The 15835-nt window shown below is 39.6% G+C and overlaps 1 protein-coding gene across 12 annotated transcripts in view; it reads left to right on the top strand.

Moving 5' to 3' along the window:
- The window catches only part of FHOD3 (formin homology 2 domain containing 3), a 411734-nt gene that overhangs the window by 220318 nt on the left and 175581 nt on the right, over positions 1-15835 (top strand). For all 12 annotated transcript variants that reach the window (XM_064481498.1, XM_064481499.1, XM_064481497.1 and 9 more), the window contains exon 6: positions 15149-15243. In XM_064481498.1, coding sequence (XP_064337568.1) covers positions 15149-15243 — 95 coding nt within the window. The remainder of the gene's footprint in view (positions 1-15148; positions 15244-15835) is intronic.

The raw sequence follows: 15835 nt of genomic DNA, 5'->3' as shown, positions 1-15835 counted from the left end.
CCTATGTATCTGTGACATACTGTGTCCCTGTAGAGGACCATAAACCATGGTAACATCTAGGGTGTCTGCCCCCAAGAACCAGTTTTCTTGGTTCTTGCCCCTGTTGACAGTGCATGGTCTGAAGTGTTTATCCAGGTTCAGTAGCTGGTGACATGTGAAATGCTCATATATTTATAGAAATGAAAACAAAGCGCGCGCCAGTGACAGCCCGTCATGACCGTTGGCACGGCAAAACAATCAGCTCTAATGAATGTGTGATTACAGCGGCCAGGAAATAGCTATTAAATAGATGTGAGTCTAAGGTGTTGGCCGCGGAGGCGGGATGGGTGGCGGTGAGGTCCGCAGACGCACAGCCTGGTGGCCTCGTCAGCTCTGCCAGGGCCGCGCTGGTCTTACATTTGTTTGTGTGCGGGGACCCGTCCAGCACTGTTAGAGCAGACACCCGCCCCGGGAGGCTGAGCTGCTTTGAGATTTTCTGCTATGGATATCAGGCCATTGTTTCTTTAGCCAAGTAGTGTTTTGATATGATTTCATTTTTACTCGTTTTATTGTAGTACAATAGACGTAACATACAATTTGCCATTTTAACTCTTTTTAATTGTACAATTCAGTGACATTAATTACCTTTACGAGGTTGTACTAAAATCAGCACTATTTCCAAAACGTTTCCTTCACCCCCAAACAGAACCTCTGTACGCATTAAGCAGTAATTCCCTGTTCTCTCCTTCCCCAGCCCCTTTTCTGGTCTCTGTGAATTTGCCTATTTTCAAAATTTCATGTGAGTGTAATCACCCAATATTTGTCTTTTTGTGACAGGCCTATTCCACTGAGCATGATTTGTTTTTCAAGGTTCAGCCGTATTGTAGCACGCATCTGCCTTGATTTTTAAATGTGTCTCTGTGTTAAACATGTTCAGACATATTTCAGCTTTTTGGAATGCAGGTAACAGAGTGGACATGCGCAATCAACCTAGAGATTTGATTATTGTTTATTTTTCTCTTTTTGAGGGAAGTTCATTCTTTTTCTTTGAGTATCACCAATTTAGAGCCGACAGGAATGAATGAGTCATAATAGGGTTTCTGGTTCTCTATTATGTGTATTTTGATTTTGTTCTAGGTCATAAAATAGACATAAAATAATATCATAGAATACATTTGGCAAGCCTGTCATGCTTCTAAAGAATTTAGGTTTAACTAAATTGTAGGCAAGTAACTAATACACAGGATCCACATTTTTAAAAAGTCCTTGAAATCCCACTGTGGGAATCCACAATAAAGTCCTTTGAGAAGATACTAAGGGATTGTCAGATTTAAAAAGTCTTTATGGTATTACGTGATGTCATGATTTTTAAAATACTGTATAAAAGTGAAACTTTGAAACTGTGCGTATCGGACAGACACCCAGGTAAAGCTTGGCTACAGACATGAGGAGTCCCCTGGACCATTTGCGCAGCCGGCCGGGCTGGTGCGCACCAGCGCCACCTGCCTGCTCCCTGTCCACAGTTCTCTGCCCTGGTGGAGACCATGGAGACGGGTCATCCGGGAGTGGGAGCTGGTTTCTCCTCTGGTGGCCTTTGGGTTTGATTAGAAGCAGGTACTGACAGTGAGCTCGGAGAGCTCCCTACCTCACCCAGGCTCAGCCCTTACTTAGGTGGTGGTTTGGGTTAGCATCCACCAGCGGTTCACAGCCCTGGCTGTGCAGGCCGATCACCTGTGGAGCTCAGACAAGCAGGGAAGCTGGGGTCATTTACACAACCAATTAAATCAGGTACTGAAGGGTATGGGGAGCTGTAGAGTAAGGCTTCGAGACAACAATTTTCCCCTTAGGACCCTGAGGAGGGTCAGGGCCTTGGATGCCGGCAGCCGATGTAATTGCAGGATGCAGGTCCTTTTCAGGGGGCAGTAGAGGGGCCACCCTGCAGGGGGCAGCAGCAGTGCCCTTCTAGATGTGGACTCAGTAGCCGTGGGCAGGATTTCAGTAAGTTCGGAAGTTTAGTAAGTTCGGGTTTTGGGGGTAAGTTAAAATTCTACACATATGGAAATCCGACTTAGATATACAGAATTAATATACTTGAAAAATTTTCCTATTGCTTTAAGCAGTGCCCCAGAGTAAATTTCTGACTTTCTTTTATTGAAGTATAGTCAGTTTACAGTGTTGTGTCAGTTTCTGGTGTACAGCATAATACACCAGAAGTTCAAGGTGTGCAGATACTAACTACTATATGTAAAATAGCTAAACAACAAATTTCCGATTTTTATGGCATCTCATCTGGAATGCAGGTATAAACACTTATTAGAAAAGCGCCTCCTAGTGCTGGGAACTTGCTATTACACCCCACAAGGGGCTTTTAGAGTAACATTATGGAGATGTAGAACTTTGGAGCTAAGAGGCTCTGGAGGTCTTCAGGATAAACCTTGTATCTCTCAGATGATGGAGTTGAAGTCCAGAGAGATTAATTAGCATAACACAATCAACAAGAACTGCCTGACTATCAGCTACTATCAGTGAGTGCTAATACCTCATCTTGTTTCATTGCTGACAACGCGGAATCCAGGTTGGATGCATCTTCCATTTTACAGATGTGTAAACTGAGGCCCAGGGGGGCCTGCATGCACTTTTTTTAGAATGAGGAAACGTTAGAGACAACATGGAAACCAGCTTCTCCCAGGGTCCAAGTCCTGTGAGTTTTCCTGGATGCTGCTCTGTCCTGAAGGCAGAAATCAGCAGAGCCATTGGTTACCTTTTCTCATGCCCTGGAAGCTCATCTGTCTTCTGGAAGCTAAGTATGCCACATCCTTTAACATATGGCTCTGTTGTCTTTGTCCGTGAAACCTCCCCTAATTACTCAGGCTCCTACCAACCCCACCTTTCTCTGAATTGGGGGTTTAGGAGCTCCATACCTGCCTGCTTGGGCTTGGTCTCCCCAAGCCTCCTGCCTCTTGCCTCTGTCACAAAGGCTTACACAGGTAAACCACTTGGAGGGGATGCCCCAAGGGGATGCCTCCTGCATGTCCCCTCGCTAGGCCAGGGGAGGAGCTGCTTCTCCCAGGGCCACTGTCAAGCCAGCCATTGTCACTGACTCACAGCGCCACCCCAGGTCCTGTGGGGGAAAAGCAGGGTTAGATTGAGTCTGTGAGGCGAGCAGGTTGGTTCAGCCACTGCTGGGCCTGGGGAGTCTCTGTCTGGTTCATTTCATCTCTGGCTCCGAGATGCCTCGGGAGGACTGTGTACTTCCACTGGTATTTCACTGGACGTAAGTCCTGGAGAGCATTATAGAACAGATAATTTAAATGACTGTTTTTCTTTTCATAGAGAAATTAGGAGTCTGCCAGAATTTCTTAGGGGCTCAAAACCTGCTAATCTGTTAAACCTTTCTTCATGCCTTTGGTTCCTCCTTATCTGAAAAATGGGGGAATGTGGAATGAGCGAGACTGAGCAGAGGTGTAACTGAGGCCACAGCCGCCCCAGCGGTACTAAGGCTGCTTCTGCATTGGTGACTCATGAGGGCTTACTTTTAAACCTTTAGCATGGGAATCTGGGATTCAAACTTTGCTGCTCCCGGGAAGGTGAAGGAATAGGGCAGAAACAGATCAGTCCAATGAGTGGCATCAGAGGCGAGAAGAGGCTGCAGAGAGCTTGGCCGCATGACGCCCTGGTAGGACGGTCCCTCAGAAAGAGCCTCACCAACCATCCGGAGGACCCTCTCTCCTCTGAGAGTTACTGATTAAGCTTGCAAGTGTTAAGAGAGGCCCTTAATCCTGATTCACTTTAAAATTTATCTTGGGGACCTTTTTCAGGAAATGGGCATTTCAGGGCTGGAGAGAGTTTAGTAAATTTTTCCAAGAATGCCATCGAAAATTTGCATTGAAATACTGCTGAACGTCAGCAGGGGACTCAGAACTTTGACACCTTGTTGGAGCTCTTTCTGCTGATTAAATTCTTGTCTCCGGTCTAGAATTGGCAGCTTATTCTCCTTAATTTTTGAGGCAGTAATCAGCGTTGAAAGAGTACTTCTTTGACAGTTGCCCTTGGGGGAAACTAGGCCTGGGCTTGTTATTTAGGGCAGACAGTTACGTGGAGGAGAGGAGTAATTAGGCAGAGTCCAAGGCCTCCACTTAGTTCCAAGAACGTCAACATTATCAACCTCTTTTCTATACTTACTGTGGGCTTTGGTGCATAATGGAAATTGGGGACTGGCAAATCCATTTCAGAGTAAAGAAGAGTAAATTTTATGGTCTGATTAAAATAAGTTGAAATCCCTTTCTTTTTTAAGATGAATTCGCTCTTCCCAGGAGATAAGGTTTTAGTGATAAGAATGTTTTTTTCCCCCCTCTCTGGAGGTAACTTTGTGTTCAAGAACTCTCACCACTGCAGATTGTCAGAGTCGCCACTGTGCTCTGGTTTAAGAAAGTTGTGCTAATTTTGTGCATCCATGGCCTCCAGGAAGAACTGAATGTGCCCAACAACACAGCAACATCCTCTTCACTCCCAACGGGCAAGTCACAGGTCTCCTTCCTCTTAAAAAAAACAAAACAAACAAACAAACAAAAACCCCTAGTGACCACAGATAATGGTTTGTAGCAGAAGGTTGCTCTTATGGTAAGGTAATTTTTTTTAAATTTTTCAGACATTTGGTCTACATTTTCTGTACTTTTGGTTGAAATAAAGAGGAGTTATTTGCAGTCACATTGTTAAGTGGTAAAAAATACATGATCTGATGAAAATGGCTGTAGTGTAGGCTTTCTTTCCTACTGCTTTTGTGAAAAGAAAATCAAGTTCAAGAGTGAGAGAATGCAGTTGAGTAAGTCTAGAGTTCCAATGTACAGGCCCAATGACTGTAGTTAATGATACCGTACTGAATTCCTGAAATTGCTAAGAGAGTGGATGTTGGCTGTTCTCATCACACAAAAATGGTCCCTATGTGAGCTGTGTTCATTGGCTTCACTGTCGTAATCATTTCACTCTATAGGTACGCCACATCATCATGATGGGCACCTTAAATATATACAACTTTTATTTAAAAATATATGTTCAAAAGTTCAGGAAAACAGAATGATCAAGTAAATGGTACACAGTGGAAACAATGAATGGATCTGGGTAAAAGGTATAGGGACAAGCAAGAGTTCCTTGCACTATTTCTACAACGTTTTTCTAATTTTGAAATTATATCAAAATTAAAAGTTACCCCAAAATGCAAAAAGAAAGAAAAGATAGAGGGGAGGTGATGCATGAAGGTCAGTTGAAATCAGACTTTAGTGGGAGAAACCTTTTGTCTCGTGGTGGAACTCGAGGGTGAAATACACAAGAGGATGCTCAGTTTACAAATAGAGGCCTTGTCCAGGACATAAAAAAAGGCTAATTTATAGTCAAATGTATGATATGCCTGTAGTTATTTCTGTGCATTAAAAAAACCCCAACAACATTGCATTAAAAATATTTTGGCCTAAACTGAATAATTCTCTTAAGAAGGTAATGCAGCTTTGGTCTCTCCGAGCTCATTTACAGAGTACATGTGACCTGTAATTTCGCTGTAATATTGACTGAAAGGAAAGAATGGATGCGGGGTTTATTAAAAGACTAACTCAGGGCAGCATTGTTTAAGAACTCTTTGTTTAAAAAGTCAGATGACTCTGCCAGGAAGGAATTAGCTTTCAACTTCTCCCCTGGCATTTTTGGTATCTTTGGCCAAAGGAAGGGACGTGAACAAGCAGGCAAATAATTGATGTGGGATTGTTTTTTTGGGTTGTTGTCACCGATGTGTAAGAAATTCTTTTTTGAAAAAATTTCATCTAGCTCTGGTTTGTAGAATGAATATATATTTTATATGTAAGAACTTCTTTGAAAAGCAAGGCACATATAACTAATTCAAAATGGATAAGCTTAGGATTGAAGCCCTTAATGGGAACAGAAAGTTCAGAGGCACAGGAGCCCAGATGGGGTGGACAAGAAGCTGAAAGGTGGGCGGGGGAGGGGGCTGGGGATGGGAGGGGCCTTGTCCCGAGGCAGGAGGGAGCCAAAAGGTCTTCCACATTCAGTTGACATAGTTAATGCTTTGGAAAATTCAGTGGTAATATCTTTCATGGATTAGAAAAAGACTGGGATTTGAGATAGGTGGACCAGCCAGATTACAATTGCCATAATCCAAGAGAGACAGTGGAGGCTGGACCTGAGGCAGTGATGGAGGGAAGAACAGGTGAATTTGAGGCCAGTTCCAGAGGCAAATGGAAGGAACTAGATGACTCACTGAAGGTGGAGGTGAAGAGAAAGGAAAGACTTTGGAATAATAGATTCCAAACTTTTGTGGCTGAGAGCTATAGAAAAAAAAAATTCACATTTATATAAAATAGAACAAAAATAGGAACAGTCCTTACCTTAAATGAAATGCACTCTGTTTTCTATTCTGTTTTATTTCCTGAAAAAAAAAATAGATTGCTGATCTGGACTCAATCAATTTCATAACCCACTAGTGGCGTTTGAAAACGCAGGTGGGCAGTGAGCTCCAGTGTCTAGAGTGATTCTGTGATTGGGTCCTTTTAACAGAGCCCCTGGGAACCCACAGCTGTAGGCAGGGTGAGGCATCAAGTGTTAAAGGAGAAGTAGTTAAACGCTACCAGTACTGCTTCCAGCAAAGCATCTGAGAGTTATCTTTTGCCTGTGTTATGGTTCCTTTTAGAAGATCCTTGCACTAAAAGGGTTCCAGCTTTAAGAAAGAAAGGAAAACAAGAATGAAGGAAAATAAGAAGGGAGAAGAAGAGAAAGGAAGGCGAGAGAAAGGATTGAAAACCATGGGGTTAGAAAGTTGAGGCAAAGTTCTAAGTGGATCCCCAGCTGAAGGGCTTGCTCACTCCAGGCTTTGCTCATTCTTCCGCGTTGCTGCTGGAGTTATTTATTCTAAAAGCAGAACAGGGAGGAGTTCTGCCTGAGATGGTGTAAGCACACACGAACCTGTCTCTCCTATTAAGTGTGACTATAAACCTGGGGAAAATACAGAAAACAACTCTTTGAGCACTTTGAAGAGTAAGCGGTAGCAGACAGATTGAGGAAGAAGACTAGAATTTGAAACAGCATTGTGATGGTGCTCTTAACATTTTTCTTCTGATATTTACTGGTCTGGACTCAAATCAGCCCCAAACCCAAAAGCGGCCATCAATGTAGACAGAGTTCCAGAGAAGTCTTCTAACTTCTGGCTTATATAGGAGCAAAAGGGACTCCAAACACTAAGAGTGTAAAAGTCCCCCGTGTTTCTTAGTCTTTTCTCTGTTATCTTGAACCCCTGCCCCAGGTAATCCCATGGTGAGAGCAGCTGTGATAATAATGTGAGAACAGCAGGGTCCTGCAGGCACCTGAAACTCAGAGAAGGAGGCATAAACTTTTGATTAAGAAGAGTTGTAGTTACAGGAGGGTTGGGGTGAACTCCTTTTGTGTTTTCTCCCTCTTTGTTCTCCCACGACTTGGCCCCAGATGTGGACAAAGTCACAAAAAGTAAGTGGCAGAGCAGGATAAATAATGGCCCGGCTCTCTGGTTGAAGGACTAAGAAGGGGGGCCCCAGGGAACCTTAAAGTATCAGGGAGATAATGGACAAAGAAGTTCAGTAAAGTGACCTGCAAAGTATTTTTATGAGCCCATGGGCTCATTACAAACTACACATGTGAATCTGACCCTAAACAGCACACTAAAGACTTTGAGACCTGGTAGACCGCTGCCCAGGTAGAGTCTCTGGGTAACAGATATGCAGGACCAATCCAAATGGCACAGCAGGGGCTTTGAAAACTGAACTGGCATTGGAACCACAGCCTGTAAAAGGCAAGTCAGACCTTGTGGCCTAAGTTAACCAGGTTAATTGCCTGCTTAAACAAAAATGCCAACATTTTCTGTAACATTTAAACAACATCCAGAGTCTTAGAATCTTTTTAGATGTCCAGGATATAGGCCAAAATTAGTTGGCATACAGTAAACTAGGGAAATTTCAACCTGCATGAGAAAAGACAGATCAATAGACCCCAGTGCCAAGGTGACACTGATTTTTGGATTTGAATGGAAAGATAGGAAGTCTCAGGAAAAAAAAGAAGAAGAAGAAGAAGATACTAAAGAAGAACCAAATGGAAAATTTAGACATGAGAAATACATTAACCAAAACAAAAAACTCACTAGATAGGCACAGTAGCAGATTAAGAATGATGTACCAATCATTATATTAAATGTAGCTGGCCTAATCACAGCAATTAAAAGACAGAGATTATCAGAATGGATACAAAAAACAAGACCCAATGAAATGCTGCCTACACAAAACTCACCTTAACTATAGTTTAATAGCAAAAGGATACAGACATAAATACCATACAAACAATAATCAAAAGAAATGTGTATTAATATTAGACTCCGCACAGTAAAGAAAATAGCAAGGGATGGGGGAAGGTTACAGCTCAGTGGTAGAGTGCCTGCTTAGCATGCACAAGGTCCTGGGTTCAATCTCCAGTACTTCCATTACAGAAAGAAGGAAGGAAGGATGGAAAGAAAGAAACCTAATCCCCCCCCCAAATTTAAACAAATAGCAAGGAATAAAGGAGGATGTTATAGTGATAAAAAGGGTCAATTCACCCAGAAATGGAAAACCTGCAGAGCTTCAAAATACATAAAACAAAAACCGAGAGAACTGAAATAAGAAATGGACAATCCTCAGTTATAATTGGAGACTTCAACATTCCTCTTTTAGTAATCAATAGAACTGGTAAACTGAAAATCAGCGAAGCTATAGTGTAACTGAACAGCACCATCAACCAACTAGTTCTAAGTAACACTTTTAGAGCATTCTACCCACTATAGCAGAATACATATTCTTTTCAAGTGCATGGAAAACATTCACCAAGACAAAGCATATCCTGGAGTATAAAAAATAACAAATTTAAAAGAATTGGAATCATGTATTTTCTGACCATAATGGAATTAAACTAAAAATCAGTTACAGAAGGACAACAGGAATGTCTCCAGATACTTGGTAATTAGCAACATGCTTTTAAATAATCCATATGTTGAAGACGAATCCTCAAATGGAAATTAGAAAATATTTTGAACAAAATGAAAATGAAAATACAAATAAAAATTTATGTGGTGTAGTTGAAGCAGTGCATGGAGGGAAATTTACAGCCTTGCCTACTTCTATTAGAAAAAGGGAGAATAATCAATAATATAAACACTTGCCTTAAGAAACAAGAATAAAAAAGTAAAAATAACCCAAGCAGGTAGAAGGAAGGAAATGATAAAGATAAGGGTAAAAACTAATAAAATTGAAAACATAAAAATAGAGTTGATATTAGTGGAATAAAAAGCTAGTTTTCTTTTTAAAAGAAAAGCTAATAAGCAATAATAGCAAAGAAAAAAGGAAAGAAGACACTAATTGCCAACATCTGTAATGACAGAGGGGGCTGTCATGACGGACTCCACAGACATTCAATGAGTCATAAGAGAATACTGTGAACAGCTCTAAGTAAATAAAATTGATACTTAGATGAAAGGGGCCAATTTCTTAAAAACCACAAACTACCAAAATTCATCCAAGATGAGATAGATAACCTGACTAGCCTTATTGCTGTAACTGTTATTAACTATGACTTTTAAAGAAATTTGACTCGCAGTGAACAGTCTTCTGAAGAAGGAATCTCCAGGCCCAGATAGTTTCCTGGTAATTCTGCCAAACATTTAAACACAAAATAAAAAACCAATTTTACGTAATCTCTTCCAGAAAACAGAAGAGGAGGGAATGCTCTCCAACTCATTTTATAATGCCAGCATTACCATGATATGAAACAAAGACATAATATTACAGACTCATGAACAAAGATGCAAATCCTCAGCAAAATATTAACAAATAAAATCCAGCAATATATGAAAAAGAATAATGTACCATGGCCAATAGAGAATGCAAGGCTGGTTCAATATTTGAAATTCACTCTGTGTAATCTGCTACATTAACAGTCTGAAGAAAAACCACTTGATACTATCGGTTGATATAGAAAAAGCATGTGACGAAGTTCAGCATCCACTTATGATTAAAAAAAAACTAACAAATTATACATTGAGTGGATCTTCTTCACCTTAATAAAGGGCACTGTACAAAAACTCATAGCTGACATCAAAAATAATGGTGAAAAACTGAGTGCTTTCCCCCTAATATAGGGAAAAGACAAAGTTGTCCACTCTTTCTCTCCCAGTTGAGTATTTATACTCAACCAATGAGATAAGGCAAGGGGGAATAAAAAGTGAGGGGGATACTGGTTGGGAAGGAAGAAATAAAATTGTTCTAGGTCACAGACAGCATTGTTGTCTATGTAGGAAACCTCAGGGAATCTTCAAAAACATAACCTAAAAAACTCTTAAAATTGATAAGTTTAACGAAGTTACAGGATGCAGAGTCAAAACAAACAAAAAGTGTTTTTATTTCTATATGCTGGTAATAAACAGTTGGAAATGGAGAAGTTTTAAAAATATTCCCAGTAGCCCCCAGAACATGAAGAACGTACACATTTAACAAAAAGCCATACACAGAATCTATAGTTAAAAACTACCCAACGCTGGTGAAAATAGAGAAGATGTAAATTATGACATAATAGGTTCATAGATACAAGACTGAATGTAATAAAGATGTCCCTTCTCCAAAATTTACCTATAGATTTAATACATTTCCCATAATACTTCCAAAAAGATGTTTTTTTGTAGGTTTAGACAAACTGTTTCTAAAATTCCCATGAAAAGGCTAAAGGACAAGAATAGCCAAAACAATTTTGAAAAAGAGGAATGAAATTGTAGGAATCATACCACCTGATTTTAAGACTTCAGATGAAGCTGTGGTAATCAAGATAGTGTGGTATTGGCAAAGGGATGGATGGATGGATGGATGGAACAGAACAGAGAATCCAGAAATAGACCCACACGAACATCGCCAATTAATTTTTGGCAGATTTGCAAAAACAATTACATAAAGGCAGGATAGTCTCTTCAAAAAACTGTATTAGGTCAGTTACACAACTATGTGGGGAAAACATCCATCTAAACCTCACAACGTATCCAAAAATTATCTCAAAATGGAGCGTATATCTTAATATAAAAAGCAATCCTAAAAATGTTGAGAAAAAAATATTCGTGACTTTGGGCTGGGCAGAGGGCTCGCTCCCCAACTTCATGTCTTGCAGAGTCTTTCGTTGTGTGTTTCTGTCCAGGAAATAACTGATGTGCGACTTCAGTGACGTGGCTGACATGACTAACGTTTACTGAGCACTTACTTTAAGCAAGGCAATGCTCTGGCTCAATCCCTACAGCACCCCTGCAAAATACATACTGCGGTGTTACTGTCTCATTTTTGGGTGAGGAAACTGAAGCATGGAAAATTAATTAAAATGCCTGGAGTAAATTTTATGGGCAGCATGACAATAAATGCCGTGATCTCTTTTTAGACCTGTGCAGTTGTTACCCACCTCTCTGTTTGGACATTCTGACCCTCTGCATCCTTCTTGAAAATGGAAATCACTGATTTTCATGGCTTCTGTGACCCAAGCCATCTACCTTTTTTATTTTTATTTATTTATTTTTTAAATCTGTGTGAGTTTTATTCTCAGGCCCTCACTGAGATGGGGTTTTTTTTTGCTGTTGATACCAGTGCAATGTAACCCACTTAAATCTATTTAGCGCCATCTTGTGTCTGCAGTGGGTTTTACAGGAAGGAATTCTTTAAGCTTTAGGGCTAGGGTACAAAAATATCTAGTCGGCAAGTGTTTGATCACCAAAATACTATGACAAACAGGTGTGATCAGAAAGTTGAATTCCATTTGATGTAGACTTTCTGGTGACTTTCCTGCTCCAAAGTGAGAAGTCAGTAGAACCTTGGAGGGAAACAGATCATAGAAGGAAAACGTATAGACATTCTTACTTTTTTGTAGCAGTGCCCTGGCTGGCTGGGCTTTTCTGCAGTACCAGAGGCCCTCAGCCATTAGGGAGGAGACTATTCCCGGCTTTTCAGCCTTGTGGGAAGGGTCCCCCAGAGGGATGTGCCTTCCAGAGGTTGAACAGTCTACGTTGTCTCCCTTGTGCCATTAGGCTGTTTTGGAAGATGCTGAAGTCCACCTTGGATTTGCTTGTTCAGCAGTGGGACTCGAATGGTTGAAAAAGACTATGGTACAAGCTTCCCTTCCTTGGAGATTTGCCAGTTTGTTTTGGAAGGGAGAGGAAGAAAGAAAAAGGGAAAGGGAAAAACAGGGCAGGATGTGCTGAATTCTCAGATCTCTCCCATGAAGTGGGGGCCGTATCTTTCTGAAGGAGGGAGAGGTGAGCTGAGAGGAATAGGCTAGTGAAAAATTCCTAAAACCCAAGAAAAGCAGCTAATACTTTACATTATACAGACTTATTTGGTTACTTTTCGTGTATTTGTTTACTTTCCTAATATAGAAGTAATCGATGCTCATAATGAAAAACTGGGAAAACAGAAAGAGGTAGAAAAAAAAATACACCCAAAGAACATACATCCAATCAATGCCTAATATATCATGGGTTTTCCTTTCCGACTATGCTTGAAGATTTTAGTGTTTTATTGAATTATATGATGTTCATAATTTTCTACTTTTTAATTATTTTATCAGTTACGTTTTACAGGTTAGGACATAGCTTTGGTAAATGACTGTGTATGCTGAGTTGTAGAACTGGTATGTATTTAAATTTTGGTTGATACTGTGATATTGTGGATGATACCTCAGTGACTATCTTTGATTCATCCCCTTTTTTCCCTTTAACTTAGGGTTATTTCCTTAGGAGCGATCCCTGAAATCACAACGGCTGGGGAAGAGCTTAGAGAGGACTTCCAGGCTCTGAGCATAGACACACAGGAGCCTGAGCGTCCTGGCTGGAGGTGGACCCCGCCACTTGGTAGTGATGGGGCTTAGGGGCACATTCTTTTACTTTCCACAGCCTCACTTTTTTCTTCTGTTGTATAGGGGTGGGTATTACTACCCACCGCACAGCAAAGCTCTGTATTACTCACACGTATAAAGTCCCCCTCAGAGCTTGAGACACTATAGGTACTAAATGGTAACTATTTTAAAAACAATTACAGCACAAAATAGCCTTATTATAGGACTTGTGCCAATTTTGCCCTGCTGCCAATAGTGTATGAAGTTACTTTTTTAACCTCTCCAGCAACTGGTACCTAATCATTTCTTTAAAAAATATTTTGGATAATTTAAATTATTATTATTATTAAAAAAATTTTTTTCCTGGGGAGGAGGTAATTAGGTTTATTTATTTGTTTGTTTGTTTGTTTGTTAGTTTTTAATGGAGGTAGTGGAGATTGAACCCAGGACCTCGTACATGCTAAGCACACGCTTTACCACTGAGCTATGCCCTCCCCCTCATTATGGTTTTAATTTGTATTTTTTCTATTATAGTGAGAATGAATAACTTTGTTATTATAAACCAGCTTGTCATCTCTTTTATGAAATGCTTTTGGCTTTTTTCTGTTGGCATATAGTATTTTCTTATCAATTTGTATGAATTGTTTATACAATGAGTCATTCAAACTATTATATTTGCTGTCATATGTCCGTTTATCTAGTATTATATTTTTATTTCCAACTTTGACTTTCTTTGTATGTTACATCCATATTTCTCATTAAGATGAGAAAGCGGTTATAATTGTGATCTCTTCATTATAAATTCTGTAGATGCATTTTTATTGAGTCTAGTATTTATTGCAAATAATGACAATATTATGTATTCAGTTCTAGTGATCCTACAGCTTGTTATTTTTCATGTCTTATTAAATTTGCTTGAAACTCTGTAGCATGGTGTTAAATAATCATGGGATTAGTGGCCATTATTTTAAAATTATTTATGATTTTAATAGGACCTCCAGTGTTTTACCACTAAATAGAATATGAATCTGTTGTTTCCAAAAATATACTGTTTATTGTGTTAAGCACATGTTCAATTAATTTTTAAATTTTGAGCTTTTACATATTTAGGAGCATAATTTTTCTTGTGATTTGTTATTTGATCTGTTGGATAGGATAATAATGGATTTTTTAACGTGACACATACGTTTGGGTGCTTGGAATTAGTCGATACCTACTATTTTGTGTTTTGCTCTTTTTAATCAACACCATTTCATCTGGACTGTTTCCTATGACCTCCATACAGAGTTGTGTGGGGGAGTGTATAAAACATAAAAGGATGTAAGAAAGTATATCAACAGATTAAGAATGATTCTTTAAATTATGAGATTATGAATTATTTTCACTTCGTACCTCTTACTTTTAGTTTTCTAAAATGAGATATCCTACCATTACCAGGAAAAAAAGGTCTTGCCTAAAAAGGTCAGTTCCATGCCAATGAATTATGGCTGAAATAAGATTTAGGAAGCTAGACATGATTCAAGGAAGCCTATTTATTTAGAGTATGTGACTTGTGTGTGTTCATTATCTAGAATCCAAATTATTTTGATAGTAAGGGTACTGAAAAAAATTGATAGAGTTAATATTTGTTTTTAAAAAGTGGTAACATGGCTCGTATTTTCTTTTTGGTGAATAATGACCGTATTTGGTGACTGTATTTTCCTTAAAATTCAGGACTTGGGGTCAACAAATTTTTTTCCCCTGATTTCTGATGTTTTAAAACCTGAAAAATCTTTAAAAAGGATCACAGATAATACTTAAATACATATTTATTCCTTACCTTAAGGATTCAGATTGTATTAGCTTAGCAGCTGGGACTTGTCTGACTGCAGGCTGGGGTACTAGCCAGGTTGCTTTTAGAAACTTCATGCATTCTTTCGGCCCCATATCTCTGCCCCGTCTGGAACTACACACAGATACAGAAACGTAAAAACATGCATTTATACATTGAAGCACAGAGAGACAACAATCACTGGATTTCGTGCCTTAATTGCATCTTCCAGAGGCCAGGCATAGCCCCTGTTTCTTCTGGTGTGGTCAGCACTTTCCCATATGAGATTCTGCTAATTTCAGAGCTCCGACAGTCTCTTTAGAGGTGATTCTTAACACACAGTGCCCTTAAAGTATGAGAATCTCACTTGACATTATGAGCACTGGAGATGATATTTACATATAAAACCGTAATGTCGTCTTCTTTTTCTCTTCCCTCCTGTAGCTTTGGGCCAGATTATGTTGTATGTGGATGGGATGAATGGAGTAATAAACCACAATGAAACCATTCAGTGGCTGTACACGCTCATTGGGTCAAAGGTAAGAGAAGGTTATGGTTGAACATTTCATTCAGTTTGCATGTCATACACCCCTCTCTTTGTCACCCTCTCTGAGATGGTTTTGCAAAAGAAGTTCTGTTCAGCTTTATTCCAGCCCTGTCACAGGATAAACGAGGACTACTATTTTATAGATTAAAAAAAAAAACACTCAAATTGCAAAGAGCTTATGAATTTTTAATGCATTTAAATTTTTTTCTTTGAAGCTTTAATCAAAGGCTTTGGGCACCTCTGGTTTTTAATGTTTAATTAAAACATTATGCCATGGATGGAATATTCATCTTACCTGCTGTATTTCATATTCAATGTGTTCAGTTACTTAACTATATATTTATATGTTGTACATTTGTATACGCATAGTTCTCTATATAGAAGAAATTTGAGGCTGCCTTTCAACTCTACTGTCGATTGACCAACATTTATTAAAAATGTACCCAGGCACCAGGCACCATAGTCGGTGCTTTTCAAGCATTATCGCCTTTAATCCACATGGAAATAAAGCTTGGTTATGAGAACCTATCTAATTTCCCCCTAGATCTTTCCCCCATGCCTTGGCTATGAGTCCCCACACTCTA

This window comes from Camelus dromedarius, chromosome 32, assembly GCF_036321535.1.
Source record: "Camelus dromedarius isolate mCamDro1 chromosome 32, mCamDro1.pat, whole genome shotgun sequence".
NCBI lineage: Eukaryota > Metazoa > Chordata > Mammalia > Artiodactyla > Camelidae > Camelus > Camelus dromedarius.
The sequence above is the reverse complement of the archived record's forward strand: the minus strand, read 5'-3'. Positions and strand labels throughout refer to the sequence as shown.